The sequence below is a fragment of the Apostichopus japonicus genome, chromosome 13 (genome assembly GCF_037975245.1).
Source record: "Apostichopus japonicus isolate 1M-3 chromosome 13, ASM3797524v1, whole genome shotgun sequence".
NCBI classification, from domain to species: domain Eukaryota; kingdom Metazoa; phylum Echinodermata; class Holothuroidea; order Aspidochirotida; family Stichopodidae; genus Apostichopus; species Apostichopus japonicus.
The window spans coordinates 1,578,673-1,601,959 of NC_092573.1; the positions used below are offsets into that span (position 1 = coordinate 1,578,673).

The window sequence follows — 23,287 nt, forward strand, 5'->3', positions numbered from 1 at the left end:
TCAAATGCCAGGGGTTGGGATTTATTGGGGGGGGGAACTGTAAACAATTTGATCAAATTTTAACTGTATCAATTACTTGATTCTTCTTTAGTTTACCTGTTTCATCATAGGATAGTGCAACAATGTACTTTGTTGGATGAAGTGGAGAATGGGATGTGTATAAAACTATAAATCGTACAAAGAGATTCCCAACCAGCCTGTAGGTTGTGAGAAACACACCGTTGAAACCTAATTTACTACATGGTGTGAATTATCCTTCCTTTCTTTGACATTTAACTTAAATCTATGCCAGCTTTTCCCTGTCAAGCCATGTCCTGACAAAGTTAAAATAATCTTGTCAGGACACAGGAAGTGGATGATTTTATTATTTTTGTTCCAGCCCTAATTTTTGGTTGGCAAAGATGGATGTCTCAGGTAGTTCCTGAGTTCTAGTTGCCGTAGCATAAACAAATCAGGTTCATATCATTTCAGTTCATTTACTAACATGTCATACTGTATTAGGATCTTCCTGCACAGAGAGGAAACCAAATCATCCTCTATCTTCAAATTGTCTTTAAGTGCCTTCAACCTTTTTTTTCTACTTCCCAGAATTTTTGATAGACTTGTCTAAAGGGGAAGGCAATCTTTCTAAACTTTCTAAACTTCTTTAAGGAAGTTGATATATTCAGCCTTAATCTAATTTTCGCCCCCCCCTTGCAGTACAGCAATGTAATATATTTTCTCATTTCAGACTTTCTCTCTTCTGCAGTACCAAATTACATCAACTGTCATTTTTATCAGTCTCTGACAAATGGCTCTGAGATATGGATTGTGACATGTGTTTGGTTTATTGAGGGAAATCAAAAACTCGCTCAGGATACATACAGTTATCATCATAGCTTTGAAATGTCTGCAGCTCTGTTGTGTATTTGGTTACAGAATAATCCTGTATAAATAATATCTGATGTGAAAGGAGGTTGAAACATGGTAGATTAGTGAAGGAGGGGGGGGGGGCTATGGCCTTAGAGAAGGTCATTGGATGCACAATACAAGAACATTACCAGTACTTTATTAGATCACAGTGCGTATGTATAAATATTTATATAACAATTTGTAATATTTTATTTGCCGTTCTGTATCGATGCCTCTGGATATCACAAGCGCGAGGCCCAGATGATTGCCTTTCTTGTTGTCGCAGGTTTTGTGGTCTTGTTATTTTTCAAGACACTTTAAATATCATGTTATGAATTCATATGTTTATCTGTTTATACACCTAATTTCAATATCAGTTATGTGTTGAATTAAGTTATCCTCCATTATCTTAATTTTCTTTATTTCTTTATTTTCATTTTTTATATTCGTAGGAACTCCGAGTGAACGAAAATCTTCTGTCCTTGAATCCTTTTAACGAGGGTCTTGCAAAGGAACTAGCAAGTGGCAAATTTGCACTATTGGTAAGTTTCCGATATCCAACCATTAAATGTAAAAATGAATGGCTTGCCTGAAACTTGTCGGGAGTTTGAACATCAAGTGACTGTTATTTGACTTTCTAGCATATTTTGGGAGCAATACTGATCACTTCTAATACACCCACCCCAGCTTCACAGTTTGTTCTCCACACAACAATCAATATTCTAGCATATTCTAGCATATTTTTGGAGCAATACTGATCACTTCTCATACACCCACCCCAGCTTCACTTAGTTTGTTCTCCACACAACAATCAATATTATCGGTATAATTTTCTATGAAATATCAACCTCAAAGTTAACTAACTGATCATTTTTCATTGCCATTTTCCAGCCTAACAGAGACCAATCTGGTGCTGCCATTGCAGTATTTTCTGCCAAACGCCACAACCCGAGTGAATCCTCCACCTCATCGGTGCTGCAGGCTGTAGTCTTCCAGTTAGATTTTGCTCTCTCAAAGTGAGTAATTCAATTAGTTTGTAACTACTAGGTGGGTGCAGTGTTAAAACGCTCCAATCACATGGTTTACAGAGATAGGAAAAGAGCTTTTGTAGATTGCAGAAATGTAAGTGTCGTCGCTCACCCAAACCAGTAGGTTTTGGGGGAATTTTAAGGAATTTGGAGTATAGAATCCTGCATAATGGACCCCCTCCCACACCCCCTCCATTACAAACAAACATAAGGGGGGACAGGGATTGGCTTAGCAAAATGGAAAGTTACTTTTAAGGAGGTAAAAAGTTACTCAGCAGTGAGGGCTTCAAATATTTTTATGATGGCTTATCAAAGGAAGTATCCTTGGTTGATCCTCATCATCTTGTCTTGGAAGGAAATTTACATTTATGACAAATTTTTGGCTTCATGTGTGAGTGTTTTCCATTGCTATGGAACAGAAATAGCTGTTAAAGTTGTTATAGTTCCAGACTATTTTCAGAAATTGAAAAGAAGGGGTTTGCCAGAATGAGGGCAGCATATGCACTAAATCTAGCAGGTTGCATATGTGTACAATGTGAAGAATAGCATTGTGGAATGCTGCCCCCAACTGTACACTATGTTACACATTGCAAGGCTTTTATTAGTTACTGCAGTTTGTATTGACAACATTAGTTGTTCCTCAGAGACATCTTGAACTCAGCGGGAATTTGTTCATCATCAGTGTTGATAGCAGTAGGGATGTTTCTTCCACGAAGGAATGATCTTGATAAAAAGTGAATAGGTGATACCTAGAAAAGTCTTACCTTAAGGTGTGGAAAGGTACACAAAGATCATTAAACAGTGTTTTTTATGACACCTTTCCAAAGTTAATATTAAAGTTGAATGTGATTAATAAACAAATTTCGTCTGTTGTGTTTAGTGGGTGTCAAAGGTTATTTTAAGTCAGCTGAGAGCAAAATGTGAAACCCTTGTTAACATGATCGCTCAAGAAAGGAAGCTTTGATCGATCTCATACTTTGTGTGTAAGTTGCCACAGGGAGAAGACGCAATCTGAAGCTGTTTTTTGATATGCGGAATAGATAATTCACTTAGCGTTCTCTCTCTCCTCTCTTTACCTGTCTCCCCACAACCTCAGCACTCTTGCTCTACCCTGACTTGAGTGAACTGGTAACCTTCTAACACTGTGCTCCCTCTATGACCGGTCAGTACCGGTCAATGCCCCTCCTTATTCGTTTGCCCAAAGTGCCTTTTTCGCAGCCAACTTTGTTCAGGTCTGTGTATTTCGTAAGAACGACAACAGCCCAAATGGTGTTTTTGATGGGTCTATTTCATACCTGCTATACTTGATGCCACATATTGAGAACAGGAAACCTTGTGGTGGAGTTCAAATACTATTTGGGATTGACAGGATTCACAGTGTTGAAACTTCTTTAGAAGACTTAACTTCCACAAAAGCACAAGTTTTGCATCAAAATAACAAGCCACATTGCGTTCTGGTTATACCGGCTATTCAATACAGTCTTGTATTGCATTCGTTTGATTTCATAAAAAAAGAAAAAAAAAAGTGTTCAAAAAACCTTATTGTGAATGATTCATAGAACTTAATCAATAAATTTTTAATGATCAGTACAATATTTCTAACTTAAATAAGTACCCTCACATAAGGGAGACAGCGGATATGCTGCAATTAATAAATTTTATTATAATTCCAAGAAATCCTGGAGCTGAAAGCTCTTGGTTTAAAGCTATATTTCATCTAAAGCATTGAAACATCCACTTTTTATCATACCCACATGGTTATCAAACGAAATGTTGCAAAGATTTTATCTCATGCCCTTTAAAGCGTATGCATAAGATTAACTTTTCATTTACTAGTTCTTCACGAATATTCAAGAGTAACCGAAGAGTATGCAGTATGAAAGGGTTGGTTTTTAAAAGGTCATCCGTAACATTGCTCCCAACTATGCTAGAAAGCCAATTAATTTCTCAATTAATGGGTCGCCTATGTTCAGACTTTAATAAAGCATTATGGTCTATGTTCATAATCCTCAATGGCTGGGAAATAATGTTGAGGATCAGAGCCTTGTAGGAAAGTACTTTAGAAAACTAGCTGTTTCAGCAGTTTCTGAAATATCTCAGCGGTTCCCACCTCCTCCCACCCCCGCCCCCCACTAATAGGTAGTACATAAAATGCAGCAATATACATCTTCAATGCCAAAATGTTGCCCAATCGTAGAGATTGAGCGAATGAAATATCTTAATGTTAACATCACCTTTGTTCACTGACAAAGGAAGAGTCCTTGTTCAAACATGAATCAGATGCATGTGCAAGCAAAAAGTTTGACCTCAATAGGTAATATTGAAATAGAATTAAGCCTACACAGTGAATAAGATTTGTTGCACTCAGTATTGTTGATGGTTTCAGCTGCCAGAGAAGAAAATTAATGACCATATAAGGTATTTGTTATAAAATGTGTTTCTGGAAATAATCTACGTATGTGTTATCTTCCAAAAACACTATCACAGCAAAGTGTGAAACCAATGCAGCAGAAAATTTAACTTGCATCAGATGAGTGAAGAAATTTCTACAGAATAATACTTAAAATTGTCGCAAGTTGATAAAAAACGACCCTCTTTGTATACTCAAATGGGCTCAAAGTCCTGAGAGAGAAAAGAACAGCATGTAGCATTTTCTTATGCTGAGCACTGTGCAAATGAAGCTACTACCCTACACTACAGTAGGTAGAGAGGAGTGCTGCAGAAATAGTACTGAAATCCACTTTCATATTGAAAGTGTAGAATTGCTGATTCCAAACCAAATGATGATCTGGCAAGGAAAAAGAAGGCAACATGATTAACCGGATTCCTCCGTGTAAAGTAAATTTTGGATGTGATGATGTGATTGGATGGGATATTTAAACAGTCAAGTGTATCTTGCTGAAGGTTGAACCCATTGAAGTACCCCCTAACACCAACCGTGCACCCCTCGAAGTGCCTCCAAACACTGGGGAGGATTGAATGACAGATATTGAAGGGAATTGGGAAAGAAAGTTTATAAGAAGATGCTGATAAACTTCAAGCTTATCATCATAAAATGGGAAGTAAATTTGGTTTATAGTGTTACTATTTGCCACTGGGGATGAAATTCAAATCATAGAAGTCGTGGTATTTCATAAATTTTGCTTCATGTTTGATACAGTTTTCGTTTGCAACTATTTTAATGTGCGATACTATTCTATTTCAAAGTGTCAACAAAATTTGAGATACTTGAAGAGAATGTACAGTCCAAGATGCCGTTTTGGTGTACTTACAGTATCAATAAAATATTTTGAATAAATTTTGGTGCCATTATTGGAGACTTTGCAGAAGGAATGTATTTTGAACTGTTAAAGGGGATGGTATAGTTGTGTTAAAAATTGAGGACTTGTTAAGGATCTATACATGTCATCCTTCTATCAGACCACCAGAGTGCCATAACACATTCCAACTTAAAAAGTGAAATTTCATATTCCCTTTGCATCATCAAACATTAAAAGTTTCCCCTTCAATCTATGGCATCCATCAAACTGTTTATTTTTCAGGAATGTGTATTGTTAATCTTCTTATATATTGAACATTATCACCATTTTAGACACTGTCAGATTAATCCAAGCACCCCTGTTGTGCATACTGTAGTTGAGAGGTTTACAGTCAACTTAAGGAGAGCTCTTAACTTAATGAAATTGAAAATGATGTCATTGGATTAAAAATAATTGTCTATAATCATATCTCCTGGGACAGATTAAAGAAAGCTGTCAACATTGTTGTTTCAGCAATCTCTTTCAATTGTAAGTCTACAATGTAATTTTAGAATTATATGGAGGAGAGCCCTTTAAAAGCTTTAACAATACTAGTGGTTTTCCCTAACTTCTCTTTCTTTGAAAAACTAATTAAAACGCAAGGCCTTAAAAAGTCTCAAAACATTCATAATTTCTCTTCGCTTATCACTCGTGGATGAAAATTTATATTCTAAGAACTCTTCATATATTTTGAAAGAGACCTACTTTTCGGTTCATTTCATTTCTTAAGGAACGTTTTGCTGATGATACTTACAGGTACATCCACAAACTGTTTGAGATGTTCTGTTATGTTTCCCCTAAGCTTTTTTAAAAGCAGTATGAAAATGATGTTTCAATGTCAATTCTGATTAGCGCCCTCTTAATAGGTGTGCTGTGATGGTTGGTTGTCTGAATATGTGACACACTGTTACATATGAAAGTGATGCAATACAATACCTTAAAGATGAAGTGTAATGGGGTTAAGATGAGTGGGGAACCCCATACTCGGGCAATTTGACCTCTCCGTAGTAGCTGTTGACCCCCCTCCTCAGGCTGTGAAATCAACATCCATGCCACGAATGAGATTCCTATTTCTTTTTTCTTATTGCTAAGAGCCCTGTTGCACACACTTTTTGATATTAGAGAAAGCAGTTTTTTTTTTTAAAGTTCCTTGCAGAGATTGAAGGAATCTATGCGATGGTGAATAGTGTGCTTGTGTGTGTACATACAGTCTGTGACAGCTGCTTAATAAACATGGTAACTCAAGAAAATCATTGCGGATTAACTTTATACTTGGTATGTGGATCGTGTTATCTAGTACAAGATCCCCATTCTTTTCTATGAAGGTCAAAGGTCATTTTGAGGACAAAACAGAGTCTAAAACCTTGAAAACATGATAACTTACAAATAACACCTTGGTTGAACTTCATACTTGGTATGTAGTTTCCCTTTGGTGCATATAAGAATCCTATGGGAATTGGTAGAGTTCAAAGGTTATTTGAGGTCAACAGAATGAAATGAAATTGAAAACCTTGCAAAAAATGATAGCTTCCAAAGTAAAGCTCGGATGAACTTCGTAAGTGACAGATAAGCAAAGTTCGCATTTTTGCTAGACCCTTTCTGGTCACTTGAACACACTATTAAATGGCCAACTCATTAAAATCTTGTTTTCAGTTTTACTGTTTAATGTTCTTATGCTAAATTTGGCAAGGAAACACCATGAATTCAACTGGCTTTCTGGTTTGCCTGCCTGTTCATTCATTACATATAATATTATAATATATAATATTAATATCTCTGACAATAAATGACACCAGCATGCATGATGCAATCTGCCACTGTCTAATATGAAGAAGTCTCACCTGGTTTCATTCCTCATGATATCATTTCTACCCCCCCCCCCCTTAGATTTTGGACTTATTTTTTTTCCATAAGGAAGAAATATGAAGTGTGCAAAATACAATTATGTATCTTTTAAAGTAACATATTTGTGGCTGAAAGAACTTTCTTTGTAGTAGAAGCTATCCCTTAGGCTTTAATACATTTAAACCAAAGTTATAATTCTGATATGTAATACAGAGTATATATGACACAGATGCTAGTGATAGTTTCTAGGAAAGTGATTGGAGAAAGGGTTGCAGCATAGAAAGACAATCAAAACATGAGCAATATATTGGAAGTCTCATGCCTGTTTTCAAAGAAATCAAAGCATCTTGATTGTACTAATCATGAATAAAACTAGATCTTCATTTCATTAACGCTGCAGTTTATTACATTCTACCCAAAGTACTTGTATTTAGCTATTGGTCACCAATTGATCTTAATCAATTTAGTTTTATTTTTTCGCTTCAATTCCCTACCTAATTACAGTAAAATTATGAAGGTATATTAAGACTTAGAAATTCATGCAGAAGAAACTAACTTTTTTCTTTTTTTATTAAATTTGTGGTTTGCAATAGCTTACAGCTACGTTGTACTTCTGGCAGTCACATGTTCATTCATGGCTACTAAAATGATTGAGCCCCTATCTATCTCTTCAAAATGAGAATTTCCTGGCCTGCGGGCTTACGTGTGTTGTCAGTGAGTCATAAAGAGATGGATCGATACCGCAGTTTGCAGTAAATATTCCTGTATGCTGGATATTCCACATGCAGCTGTAGATTTTGTAATAGAAATTATGTTAAATTATTACACAGCATCCCCCCTCCTCCTCCTCCTCCTCCTCCTCCCCTCCCCCTACCTGTAAGTAGTGGTTGGCAGTGGGAGGATGGATGAGCAGTTTGCCCCTGTTGCCTGAAACTGGTAAAAGTCGGTCAGTAACCTCTATCCCATAACTCATTCTCTCAAAGAAAAGGATATGATTTGCATTTATTAGTGTGGAAGCTGATCGATGTTGTTTTCCTTGAAATATCTTTTTACAATTGATACTGTACAGCCACACATAATGTAGCTACTGATATGACATCAAGTCGAGACACATTACACATGCAGGGAAGGGAGGAGGGGGGGTGGGTGGATGACATGGCAAGATGACATGGGCTACTAGTCATAAACCATGTTGAAAAGTTTGTGGGAAATCCAGCAGGTTAACATATTTCGTAATGTTAATGTACACACATGATAAGTGCAATATTTTCAATATCAGTTAATATGAAGCTGGAAAAGGTCATATTATCTGAAATGAAATTACACTTCTTTGCACATTAGCTGTTTATGCATTCATGCACGTACATTCATGTACATAATGTCAAATCTACATATTCAGAAGTCAAAACATATATGTAAAAAGGAGAGGTTTAAACTTGTTCAGCTGTAGAATTCTGTAAATATCAAACAACCATTGTTTAGGTTTGCTTTAGGATCAATGTCTGGTCATACAAGCTCGCATCTGATGAGAATTTGTGCCAGATTTTTGGCCACCCCACCCACACATGTTCGCTTGCGTTGTTTCCCATCATATGCAAATACATAATTACAAAACGTTCACATACTTCCTTCACAATGTTTATGGGAGTATGCAGACTCAAACTAAAATTGTCTCAATTCTTGGAATTTTTTTAAAATTTATAGTAAGTCCACACAGTTTTAATGTCAGAAAGCATGTTTTCTCCTTCCTGTTTGACCCTCTGACGTATATATCATAATAAGGTAGGAGTAACAGTAAGAGAAATAAACTTTCCTCAGTTCTACTCTCTCATTCAAATCCAAGGAAAGCGCTGATATAACAAATAGCATCCGTCATTGATATGTTTTCCAATTTAACGCACATTTTTTATGTTGGATCCATTACTGCAGTAAAGGTCGACGTTGCCCAAAACTAGTGCAAGATTATCCTATATTTGCTTTCGGGACTTTTACGGTATTGTCCGGTTTATCTAAAGGGTTCATTGGATCTGTTACATTACCATGCCATGTGTTATATAGCATGTATACTGTATATAGCGTATACTTATATAGCGTATATATTATATAGCGTATATGCATCATACATAGTTGGCAATGTATTTACATCATAAGGTAAGGTTACCTGAACTTTTAATACTAAAACATTTTGCTTAAACAGGATTTGAATTAGTGGTGGAGTTCCCTGGTTAACGGTTGCTCTGCAGGGGGCCAGTCAAATTAGCATAGTATGTTGCATACGGTGGGTGCAACCATCTATTATATCTTTGGTTCATTCAATACAACCCAGATAGCACCAAGGATAGGATTTCAAGAGAAAGTTGTTTATATTCAAGTAAATTACCTTTAATACAGAAATTGACTAGTGTTGTATTTTCCTGTGGATATCACAATATTGAAATGAGTCAAATAATAGTCTGTTTATGATTATTATTTATCTCCCGGATGAATGTTTTATGACTAATCACCTGCTGGTTAAAAACGTGATTGTGATCCATAATTAGAACACATTTAGCTGGTTAGGTAGTATAGTTGTTAAAAAAATTAAAATATACAGAGTTGTTAATCATTGTCAAAATTCAAACTAAATGCTTGTGTAAATGATGCACAGGATGTACACATCACAAAACGATGAATGGGCACAAATTTCTGACAAAGAAGTTGTGCTGATATCAGGTTCTACTTTTTCAGAGTACCAGTCCAACAATGTCAAGACCTAGCACAGGTTCACAGAGTTTTGGATCCCACTTTATGCACACAAAGAAAACGTAGCATTAATTCGTTTATAAAATATATATATCAGCATTTTAACTTTTGAAGACTTATTAAAACTGATTCAAACCTCAGTCAGAAGATAAAACCACAATTTGTTGCAAATTCAGTCAAGTGTCGAATTATTGACCTCAAGTACTAAATTTAATCAGCATTAAATCAGGTTTTAATCCTGAATTGACTGGTTTTGAGTCCCTAACTTTCTAGCTAAACGTTTCTGCATTCTTTTCAAATTTGTTTATAATTTTCCTCTCAATTTTCTGTTTATATTGAGTTTAATACTTAACTACAAGGTAAAACCTGGTGTACGTTTGAATAGTAAAAGTCCAGTTCTGCGGTTGCACTAGTACAGCCATTTTAAGTGATGGAAGGATAAATATAAAATTTACTTCGCTCGTGGCTTACCTGTCTCCTCACAACCTCAGCACTCTCGTTCTAGGGTGCATAAAATGAACTGGTACCCTTTTAACACTTTTTGCAATTTTGCTGTTTGCACAATTTTGTTTATAGCTTGTTGTAGACATTAACTACTGTAGGTGCTACCTATGGATCATTCATGCAATCAAAAATAAATCGAAAAGATTGAAGAAGTAAACTGAAAATAATGGCTTGAGTTTGATCAGTTGCAGTCCTATTGTAGGTGTGAAACTACTCAACTGCTAAACCACACTTGTAAAACTTGTAACACCCACACATAGTTTGCTGGGAATAAGGTGGAGTACATCTTTTGGTACCCTTGGTTGTTGTAAACTCAAAGAAACAAACAAACAGAAACTTAAATGGCTGCCATATCAACACTTTTGTATATGATTTGCAAAGACATCTTTGATAGGGAATGACAAAACATTAGAAAGTTTTAATCCATCCCCTCCTGATTACTCATCCCAATACCCCCCCCTTCCCCTCCCTTATCACCCTTCCCTCCCCACAAAACCAAATCGTTGACTACCCCAATTTAATGATAGTGTGCATCAATCTTGTCTGACGTTGAAAATTTCCTCCAAGACTAAGTACTTGTTCAAATAAATATATTTCTGCCTTTATCATATATATTATTTTAAAACCCTAAACACACCTTTTCATTTAATCGACTATGGAATTCCTCTTGGGTATTCTTACATGTACATTCAATTGACTTTACATATTAACATATAAATATCTTTAATATTTGACTTAAATATAAATGATTGGAAAATCACTAACATTTACTATTATTTCTCTCTCTCTCTCGAATGATTTCTCTTTCAGTCCTGAAATCCAAAGGAATGGATTAACATGCATTTACGACATGTCCGGATCATCACTTAATAACTTTGAACTCACTCTAAGCAAGAAACTTTTGGGCATCTTACGAGACGGCTACCCGGCAAGACTGAAAGCAGTTTACGTAGTCACTCCACCCCTCTGGTTCAAAACAATGTACAAAATCCTGACCCCATTCCTGAAGGATAAAATAAGGGATAGGGTAAGTTGAAACTTGAAAGCATCTTTTGGGTATTGTAGAAGGTATTTAATAGAATTTAGATATGGATGGTGTCAAAAAAAAGAGGGGGAGGGGGGAGTGGATTGTTCTACAAGTTGTCTTCAAAAAGATAAAGATGGACACTGCAAAAAGGAGGGAAGTTTCCGAAGTCACTGGTGGTGAGAATATTTTCGACGTGATACCAGAAGAGAATGCAATATTTGTGCGGTAAGTTTCAGGAATCACCTGCATGGAGAAAGCTGCTCAGTACAGTTTAAGGTTCCTTGTGGATGGTTGTTGTGTCAAACACAAGCATAGCTGAGGAAAAATAAATAGTGATGTAAGTTTGTTTTCTCTCTCTGTGCTTGTAGGGCACATATCATTCACATCCCATTGCTTAACCAACAGTCTAGCCAGTATATAGATGGTATTAGTTTAACCTAAGACAAAGTTTGCACACTCATTCTCTCTCTCTCTCTCTCTCTATCTCTCGACCTCACTGCATTTCCTGGAACTCTCAAAATCTGAGTCAACGGGGGCGTCTGGCTAGAAGCCATACATGCTACCTTGAGATTTTTATCATCTCCAAGTGCCTCAAGTCCACCATACATGTACTAAAAAACAATAAGCACAAGGGAGCTAGAGGAAGAAACCTTTGGGGACCTCGATTCTTCCTTTCAGCATATTGCAATTTTCAAAAGATGACTTATTTTTAATGTCCATTAACTATCTCATTAGTTTTTTTTTCCTTCTACCCTGGGCTCCTTGTATTTGTTGAAGAACACACTTGTTATGTTAGCGAGACAGTGATGTTTTTATTTCCGGCTCTTCTTTGGTTATAAGGTTATAGAAACATTGGTAAAAATGTGTAGTAATGATACGTCTTTATTTCGATACAAGATTATATCGTAATCAACGGGGATCTCCCGCCATGTCCTAAACCAACAGATGGCATGGTTATATCCTCTCTCTGAATCGCTTTGAGGAATCATTGATGGACATTTGGATGTCTGAACAGCAAATTTGGTTGTCCGTGAAAATAACAATGGCCGATATGTACACTGTAGGAGAGATGTGTAGGTTAGGGAAGCCTCGCAAATCTAACCGCCATGTCCGGGCCGGTGGATTTTTCCGCGGCTATAATGAGCACAGCCACAAGCAGATAATGAGTCACACTTGAGTGCACACTCTCTCCAAACCACCCTCCACGCTTTACAGTTACATTCACAGCCGCGGTCAAGTTTTTACTAAGCCGATTTGAACACAATAGTGAGTTGAACAAAACATCATAGCTAAGTCTCAAGGTATTCAAACGTTTCAAAAAGATAGTATGTTTATACGCCGTATTTTATCCTACTGCAGAAGCAAAACTTCTGTGAAAAATAAGTAAGGAAATGTGAATTTACACTGCAGGAATCTAAAATGCTATCTTTCTTATTTTCCCAGTCGGCCAAGTAGGAACAAAAAGTTTTGTTGCCTTTTGCAAGGACATTAAGTTTCCCGAATTTTTAAGATTTAAAAATCTAAAAAACTGAAATCACAATCTCACTTCTTGTACACGTGCACATAAGCGTGAACCAGAGCCTAACATACGGGATGACTTTAGAATAATCCTACTAAGTTGTAGAACAGGACCTAAACTACCTAGCTAGGTGAAAAAAAAATCGGTTGACTGTAGGGAATCTTTCGCACTCCAGCGAATCTGTACTTTTTTTAGCCAGCTAGATCGTAGACATCATGAGGATTGAACAAATGACGATAATTTCTTGTGAAAGAAATTAGAAATAAATGTGGAAAAAATGCGATTATCCTTTCTCCGTTTTAAGTGTAAATGTTATTCTAGCATTCCATGGTTAAGAAAGTTGAAAGAAATAAAGTTTATCAACTTCATTTACTGACTTTTGAACTTCGTAAAAAAAAAACGTCTTTTACTATTCTGAAAATCTCTAGAGAAATTAGCAATTGTGTGCGAACAGTAAGTTGGTGCACCTTTCAAATTTTACGAAAGATCGAGCAAAATACTTTCGAAAAATTCACGCGAAACTGGCATATCGTGCTAAATGCAACTAATGTCATGTAGACAAGGCTCTAGTACACCCATTTATGAATAAACCATACGACCACATCTGGCGGGGGAAAAAGAAAGTATTTTCTAGAATTTCCACCAAAATAAAAAAAACGAAAAATTAATATCCTACCATAGTTAAGTGTATAGTAAATAGCCTAACCACTTCGCCGGTTACGGATCTCACGTAACAACAAAAAACACAACCAATTGTATTTTGCGAAGTTGAAGTTTTCTACAAGGACATGGAAACAATATTTAGCATTCAGTTAATCATGCCAAGTGGCATAAAACATGGGATTAAAATTTTTACTTTCATAAAGATAGCCATACTGTAGCTATTGGGGCCTTGATATCGTGCTATGTCTGTATGGTATAGACTCGTGTATCATGGGGAATAGAATGTTTTGTTCATGCGGAGGAGTCGGTTGGCTTGAGGTGTGTTTTACTTACCTTAATGTTACGGGATATATACTTTTCTTGAACGTCTAAGATAATATTTCGCATAACTTTACCGATCCTTTACTGACTTACTTAATTCTAGAGTGGAGCCAAAATAGATTACTCCATGAAAAGTTTTTTGGAAACGTGCCAAAAATTTTTACAAACAGGTGTTAGAAAATTGGGAAAATTCGCAGCCCATGTACAGTATGCCTACGATGATATTTAAGTAGGGGTAAACACTGCAGTTGTAAACTGATGTACGTATAGTAAAATTTTCACCGAATAGTAACTTATATCTCTAACCACATGGCAGCCTAACACACTAAGTCAATGGGAAAATCAAGTCTTCTTCCATCTGTTTATTCGTTGAATTTGTGTCGCAGTTAGCTTCAGAGATCAACGTTACGGTCGATGTTCTCTCTTTAACATACATATGTGGCATAGCTTAACTATTGTTTTGTTTAAATTCTGGTTTGTCAATATGGGTTTTCTGAAGTTCTTGGGGGCATATATTTAATGCAATGGCTGATTCAGTTTTTAATCCATAGTTACGTACCACTCGTTGAACAAGGCTCATAATGTATAGGTCCAGGTAAAGGCTGCTTTTATCGAACTTTCGAGTAGCGGAGTTTCACAATTGTTCCTAAGAGACCCAAGAAATTTTATTTGTGAGGTTTGATAACGTGGAAGATTTGCAAGAATTATATAAAGTACTGAATCTCGGACATTTGGTAGTGGCGGATTTTAGTGTATAAGTCACTTTGCAACATAAACTACCGCTCTATTGACTGTCAAAACCGCAAAAGTTAATCCGGTCACTTGGCCAAGTTTGCTCATTGTTTGTGAAGAATAACCAGCCTTGTGTTGTCAGGGCGCTGTGCTCATTACTCCGGCTGGCAACCAGCGTGTGTGCATTCAACCATGGGACCAATATGCACATGCATAATGAGCAAGGGGTGCGAGATTTCCGCCGGCCCGGAACCGGCGGTTAGATTTGCGAGGCTTCCCTTAGTGATAAGTGGAAAAGCACAAATTCAAAGGAGCGATACCAATCTATCTTTTTTCTATTTTGGGGTATTTAGTTGCAGTGCAACCTCAATTTCACAACTGGCTGGCTGCCGGACAACCTCAACAGCCAATTTTGGTTGTCCGAACAGAAAGTTGGTCGTCTCAAACGACCGGACTAACATCACAAATTTGCCCTGACTGTATATGGAGGAGTCATACAACAACAGAAGACTGACTGGGAAATTTCAAATAAATTTGAAAGAGTCAACTAACTTCCTTATTCTCATGTCCAAAGTACCTACATACATTTTAATGTGGATTTTGATTATTCATTACCAATCTTTACATCTGGTATCCATCTACTTAAGTTCAGTTTCAGGTACTTCTACCAAATTATGTACAAAGCTTTTCAAATTTGAATTACTTCGAATTGTCAGAATCTAATAGAATGGGTACTTACTCGCTACGTAGTTAATTTGTCGATGCAAGAAGTGAAAGAGCTTAGTTATACTTGAGGCCTCAAAAAACTATTTGCTGGCCAACTGTCAGTAGATTTTGCTGTTTGCCAGTAGAAAGGAAAAAAGAGAGACACTGGCAATTTCCTGCCAGTAGACATTAAGAAGCGAAACACTTGGTATGTCGGTAAACAATCTTCAGTCAAAGAATGATTTCCGTACTTAACATAAGCCCTGTAAGATTATTGCTTATGTATCAGTAAATATTATTAGACTGCTCCCATCAGCCTGTACAGAGTAACTGATCTGTGCTGTAATTCAGGACAATGCTACACAAGCCAGTAGAGGATTTTTTTTAAGTTATTGCATATTTGTAGCAAGTGGCTGCTAAACTTATGAAACTGTAAGCCTTTTAGTGTGATCAATTTAAATATTATTTCGATTAATAACTGGTAGATTAGATAAAATTGTGCAGATTTGTTAACAAAACACAAACAGAGACCTTTAAAGCAGTTTGGAGTTAAAGCTAAATTTTTCACTACACAGTGTCTCTTTTACATTGTAGAACAGCTCATATATTCTAATCCTGGATTTATCTCTATTCCTCTTTCTAATGCATTAGCTCAAATTAAATCATTCTGAGAAAGTGCAATCTTATTCAGGTCCTACCCAAAACGACCTCATTCTCGGAAACAATTACGTCAATGGAAGCCGATATCGAAGAAATTTACCCGCAAGTGTTAACTGTGTGTATTTGCCTTCATAAAAATTGTATAACATAGTTAACAACATATGGTATTGGCAATTTCTCTGTCAAAGTAACAAATTGTCGTTAGTAAAAAAAGAGATCAAATTGGTTTTCCGGAATGATATTACCATGGGAACGAAACCAAGTCTATCAACAATTCAGATCAGTCAAGTTTTCTTGGATAAATGCTGAGTAATATCATCTTAATTCATCATGTTCTTATTAAAATATTAAAAACCTTTGACAAATTTGCTTTTCGACTGAGTTTACTTTTAAATAGCAGACATGTTTAATAGCACGTTCTTTTGTTTGGTAACAGTTAACATACTTTTCTTGCAAAGCAAAAGTACACATAAACCCATTGCCTAATTCAAGTCAAAGACATCTCCATTTCTGAAGGATACAAGTCAAAACTTGTGCAGAGTGCTTCAGTACCTTTTGTCGTATTGTCATTTTAATGTGGTGTCTACCTTGTGTCAAAACCTGTAACACTTTGGTTGAAGAACCAACTTCCAGTGTTCAAATGCATTCTAGTCATTGATGCAGTAATATCTCTAATATCAAGTGAAAATTGAGTTGATTTCCAACAGTGCTGAGAAAAAAGAAAAGGAAAAAAATGAAACTTGCAGACCAAAATTTCTCGGCAGAGAAAAAATATATAACAAATTTCTCTGGAAACTTGAGAATGATTAACTGGTGTTCTGTACAGGTACAAAACAGCTTCCAATCAATGGCAGGTGTGCAGGCAGATAGAGCCTGTCCATAGGACAGTTCACAACATAGAGGGTGCACTCTAAAAGAGAGTTGTCCTTCAGGATCACATGTAGAAGAGTGCATGAGGGGATCCATCACAAGATAATAGTGTGTGCTTTGCTCAAATGGTGAGCAGTCTGTGATATATGCAGCTATCTACAGTGTGTCACCCGAGGACATTTCACAAGATAATAGTGTGTGCATTGCTCAAATGGTGAGCAGTGTAGCTATATACAGTGTGTCATCAGAGGACACTTCACAAGATAATAGTGTGTGCTTTGCTCAAATGGTGAGCAGTCTGTGGTATATGTAGTTATATACAGTGTGTCATCAGAGGACACTTTTCAAGATAATAGTGTGTGCATTGCTCAAATGGTGAGTAGTCTGTGGTATATGTAGTTATATACAGTGTGTCATCAGAGGACACTTCTACAAGATAATAGTGTGTGCATTGCTCAAATGGTGAGCAGTCTGTGGTATATGAAGCTATATACAGTGTGTCATCAGAGGACACTTCACAAGATAATAGTGTGTGCATTGCTCAAATGGTGAGCAGTCTGTGGTATATGTAGCTATATACAGTATGTCATCAGAGGACACTTCTCAAGATAATAGTGTGTGCATTGCGCTCATATGGTGAGCAGTCTGTGGTATATGAAGCTATATACAGTATGTCATCAGAGGACACTTCTCAAGATGATATTGTATGCATTGCTCAAATGGTGAGCAGTCTGTGGTATATGAAGCTATATACAGTGTGTCATCAGAGGACATTTCACAAGATAATAGTGTGTGCATTGCTCAAATTGTGAGCAGTCTGTGGTATATGTAGCTATGTATATGTATCCATATAAAGTGCGTCATCAGAGGACACTTCCACAAGATAATAGCGTGTGCATTGCTCAAATGGTGGGCAGTCTGTGGTATATGAAGCTATATACAGTGTGTCATCAGAAGACATTTCACAAGATAATAGTGTGTGCATTGCTCAAATTGTGAGCAGTCTGTGGTATATGTAGCTATGTATATGTATCTATATAAAGTGTGTCATCAGAGGACACTTCACAAGATAATAGCGTGTGCATTGCTCAAATGGTGGGCAGTCTGTGGTATATGTAGCTATATATAGTGTGTCATCAGAGATATGTCTCATTAGGAATATTCTGGCCAGGTATCTTACGGCTTGTTCACATTTAAGAATGCAAATTAAACCCCTCATGGGATCAACTTAAGTCTTTCTAATCTTTGAAGAGAATTTGACTGAATTGATCAAAAGTTTCTCTTAAAAGATTGTGATTGAAACGACAAAGCTATGGTCAAACCCCTCCCATTCTCCTTTCTCCCGACCCCTCCATTTATCATCACTTGTGTCATCTTTTCTCGCTATCCACATGTCATGGGGTTCAATCGTAAAGGTGAATTTATTAAATATCAAATTCTAACGTTTGTACCCCCAAAGTGACCTAATCCAAACTTTTTGAGAGTATAATCTTTGGCTAAAAATGGAAATTCCAATTGATTCCTCATAATATGTTAAATGTACTGAATGACACAATTCAGTGAATTTCATTCTGGCCCCATGTGTCCATGTTTTTTTTTGGGGGGGGGGGAGGGGGGGAGTCGGCATATAGTTGTGTAGCGATCATAGAATTATGACTAATATTAAAAGGTTATTTCCTCAACATTCTGTCATCATGCTATCTGAGCCCTTAGTAATGTCTAATGTTCAAACATTTCCTTTCTGACTCCTCCTGTTCCAGCCGTCCTCAACTGCCATTCTGCTACATCTTCATAGCATAACCCGGCCTGGGATATGCTCTATTTGATGGCATTTTAAACCACTATGGATGCAAATCGTAGTCTTTCAATCTCACATTACAATTGCATCTTGATAGCATTCTCTTGGTTTAAATTTGACTTGAGTATGATATGTGACAGTAAAGTTGCACGCCTCCAAAGCCTTTTGGACACTCCCGCATCATTACAGGTGGAACATTAAACAAGTCAAATGACACATATCATGAATGACTGAAATAACTCTTTCAGGGTGGAGCATGCATTACCTCATCACTCTCAATCAGTCTTAAATGTTGTGTAAATCATCATTTCATTTGGTTCCTTGATAACATTGTATTGATTTAAATGTTGAAAGTGCGTATATTACGTGTGAGTGTAATGTGGGACGGTACAGTTTTCTTTGCATGTCTTCTGTTTTTTAAGTAAAATTTCTGCTGTGTTATTGATTCCTGTTCCAAGACACAGATGTTCAAAGGTTATACTTTAAAGAGGGTGTGCAGTGTTTGTACTTTTTGTTTTACTCTCAAGTATTAACGTTTATATGGTACAACAACAGACTCGTATCACATTTGTATACTTGCAATAGCATGGGTGGGGGGGGGGGGGATTAGATTTAATTTCAAGTTTCTTTATAGTTAGACCAAGTGTTTCTTTAAATCACTTCTGTCTTTAAGAATTAACAGAGTCTAGTTACAGAGATTTATTTAACTGACAACAATGAAAGTGAAGCTATTGTAAGTTTCTCGTCGTCCCCATCCTTGACTATTTCGTTTTGCACATGTGTAGTTTGGAATCATAAAATATACTTCTGGGATCTCTGTTTTGGTTTCGAAATATTCTAAAGTATACCTGCAGAGAGACACTTACTTTTTTAATAGAATGAAAAACAAAGTATTTTTTGTGACTTCTTTCATATGCTATGAACATTATCTGTATCAAAGTAGCCCTCTATCAAATCACCTCTTCTACCCCTCCCCCTCCCTCTACCCCTCCTCCCTGCCCTGACAGGACACAATTGGCCCATGGTTTGCTTTTGTTATTCAAGCTGTCCCTTTCAATGACAGAGAGAGTGAGTATGAAACGTGTGGTGACAGTAACTTATCAAGGATCTGAAACAGTCTGTTGCACAAGACAGCTCTTGCAGCAAACTGTCAAAACATTTTGTCAAGAAATTAAAAAGAGTTTATGGACTTATTTTTAGCAACATTTTAATTATTTCATGATCAACTGTGAGCTGTCAGTCATTTGTTGGCAGGGAATAAAACTAATGTTAAGATTTCCCCCATGCAGCTGTTAAAGATAATTCGCTTCTAATTTAGTAAAAAAAAAAATAGTGGGTGAAAAAGGTATGAGTCACACAACACAAAATGGATGCCAAATGTGGAGAAATAATCAAAACAGGTTAGAAAAGGAATGCCTGTTGAACTGAATTCAGCATTGAGATTTTCAGGCTATATTTATGCATTGGGTTTTAACTTTTTGCCACTCTGAAAAAAAAATTTCCAGCTTTCTCGTAAAACATAACAAGTTATTAACCCCCGAAATTTCACTCAGAGTTCTGTCTGATTACCTCCAGTTAGCTGCTCCAAGTTATTAAAGTCTCAATGTGTGTTAATAGCCAAATTTATACTTAAACCTTTCCAGCTTACTGCCCTTAAAAGCTCAGTAAAAAATGACACCGTTCTATGCAAGTTTCATATTAATATTCATGATTTTTATTGATTTATCTGTCGTTAAACATTTTGAGCTGAATAAAATTCGCCAGATTTTTTAACGAGGCCGTAGATTCTACAATCTTCAATCAAAATTTGCAAGTCCCGCCCAACAGATCATGCGCCAATCAAATCTCTCTGTTTTGTTTACGACCGTTAGGCCTATCTTACTTTCACTTTCATGGGCTAGCCTGTGTTAGGTCTCTTGAATAGTATCTTTCTTTCGGTCTTACCGATGTAGCTTGTGACCATTGTGTCATTTCCTTCCATTACAATGGATAAACAGGTGTTTTCAGACGTTTTCTCCATGAAATTGGGTCCAAAAAGTGGGCGTTACAGGTATTAATATGTTTCGTTTGTGTAATGAACATGCTGATATGGGTGGGCGCAGTGATTTTATGGTAAATCCTTTGCGCCATAAGGGCAACAGAAAATACCTTTCTTTCGGTTGCGACAGCTTTTCTCCATTAAACCCACCTGGTCACAGAGTGCATTTAGAGTAAGAAACATTGAATCTGCTTCGGAAGTTTGTTTTCCGGAATTTATCAGTAAACATGTATTGAGACCGTTTTGTCAAGTAGACAGTTTTGCATCCCACAAACTTCAATAATGTTTTTTTTTTTTTTTACTTATTGTTTTTTGGGGTTTTTGTTTTTGCAAACTTTCAATGTATACTCATAATTTCCTTGTTCCTGTTACATGTTCAAGAAACATGTTGCTTTCAGATTGTAGCAAATCACAGCACAAACTTCAGGTTCATTGATCTGACGCAGATACGTTTATCAGATGTTACTCATAAAAATATGAATATTTAAATGTGTAGGAAGGCTCTATATTTCTATACCAATTTCTTCCATACTCATGTTTCAGGAGAAGAGCACTTGACAGGCTGTACTGGTAATCTATTCCAAGTTGGTTTAATTAAATATTAAAATTTGAAACCATCTTTAATGAAGATACATGTCGGAATCTAACGAAACCTTAACACACTGGTGATGTAATTTAAAGCACGATTTGGATTCAAATGTCCCACAGATCTCAAACTCTCTATACCTTCTTAGTTCCTTTATTACATCTTCAAAGATTCAATTAAAATATTGCAAGTATCATAAAACGAGGGTTTGGTTGCTTTTGATAATATTTTGACAAAATCACCAGCTGAAAGACATCCCTGATGAATCATTACATCCAGTTCCTCTGCCCCCTCCCTCCGCTTCCCACCGATAAAAGACAGTAACATTTATTAAAGTTGCTTAAATTATGAATATGATCATGGATTTCTCATAGTTAAAGTTTCAATAGGGTTCAATCAAAGTATTATGACATTTATAAACTGCTTATCCCTTGTGATATTGTGGAACTTTACCTTGTTGTCTCCATTTTCTCTCTTTGCTCCCTCCCCCTCCACTCCCCTTATTTTACTATCACAATAGTTGAAAAAGCAACTCGCCACTTCTACATCCTTTCATGTGTAGTTTGGTTCATGAGTTAACGATGCCATTTAAAAATCATTTGTTACCTAATCTGCATAATTTGTTCAATAGAAGACTAAATGGAAACTGAAAGCTGTCGTCTTTATCTTTCAACGCTAAATCGAGGGGGGGGGAGGGAAATTACACATAGACCTTTAAGGTTGAATCATAAACTATATTTATATCCACTTTGTTTAGCTCTTGTAATCAGGACAAAGCCTGAGAATTAAGTTTTTTTTTTCAGGCCACAGGAAAACGTGTAGTAATCCTATATGATTCAGTTGTCGCCTGTATGTATATATGCTGGAGAAAAATGATTGCTTAATAGAGATATCACACGAGGCACTGTGTGTTTCTGTACACGTCTGACTTTTAGTCTACCAGTCGGATACAAAACATACTTAACTTGTATACTAAAGATCAAAATCATGGTAAGTCTTTATTTTTGGATACGTTGTATTCCTTTTTCTTTAATTAATTTTTTTTTTCAACTTCTTGGAGTATGATATTTGTAATTGTCGTAAACTGCATGTCAGTCAAGTAACAGACGGTTCGAGATATAAAATGTGATGAAACAGAATTTAGAGGAGTTCTTGACACTTAATATACAACTACTCTTTGAAACCGTGCCCATGTGACGAGCATGATTCTCTCGTAATTTAAACGTCCCCAAAAATTTGTGGCTAATTATCACATTAGTAGAAATCAGTCAAAATAGCAGATTTTTTTTAATGTATTATAATTTGTGATGTAAAACATAGATTGGCATTAATATAAATTGTGATCACGCAAAGTCTGTTACATTGGTTTTATGTTACGTACACAGTATGTACTTAACATATACTTACAGAACTGTCTGGACTCCATTTGTGTATAGTTCATGATACTTTGAATCCTTTGAAATTCAGATGTCAAAAACTAATTGTTTTCTCCATCTTGAAATTCGGGGCACTTGAAAAGGAAGGGAATCTGCAGGACCTCTCTCTGTTACCAAAACTAAAGTATTTCTTTGCCCCACTATAAGCTTAGCGTATGATAACTCTAGTTTGATATTGTTAAAGGTTTTCACTTCATCTGTAACAGAGCAATTGTCTTTCCAGATCTTCGTCTAATCTTACCAAAGGGAAAGAGTTATTCCATTATTCTTTGCCTCTAAAATCCCCCCCCCCCCTCTCCCTCTCTCTTTTTCTCTGTCCTTGCTCACACTCTTTCTTTCTCTAGTTTCTTTTCTGTTATGTCTCAATACTTTCCAGTTTGGAAGGTGAACCTAAGGGGTCAATCTCTCAGTATTTTTCTCTGGTTTAAATTAGATCCCCACTGGATTGATACCTTCAGACATATCTTGCCAGAGCTTGTCATCGGTTTGATAATGCCAGTTTTGCCCAAAGCTAGGTTCCACTGTAGAGACAAAACCAACCACTGCCCTGCAGGTATCCTCAGATAGTTCAAAGGGGGAGGATTCTTCGTTAGGAAAATCATTTTTGTGTTTCATAAGATTCT

The 23,287-nt window shown here is 36.5% G+C and overlaps 1 protein-coding gene across 1 annotated transcript in view; it reads left to right on the forward strand.

Annotated features, from left to right (window-relative positions):
- The window catches only part of LOC139978566 (tyrosine-protein phosphatase non-receptor type 9-like), an 87,824-nt gene that overhangs the window by 35,669 nt on the left and 28,868 nt on the right, over positions 1–23,287 (forward strand). The window contains exons 3-5 of the mRNA XM_071988879.1: positions 1,344–1,433; positions 1,783–1,907; positions 11,120–11,336. Coding sequence (XP_071844980.1) covers positions 1,344–1,433; positions 1,783–1,907; positions 11,120–11,336 — 432 coding nt within the window. The remainder of the gene's footprint in view (positions 1–1,343; positions 1,434–1,782; positions 1,908–11,119; positions 11,337–23,287) is intronic.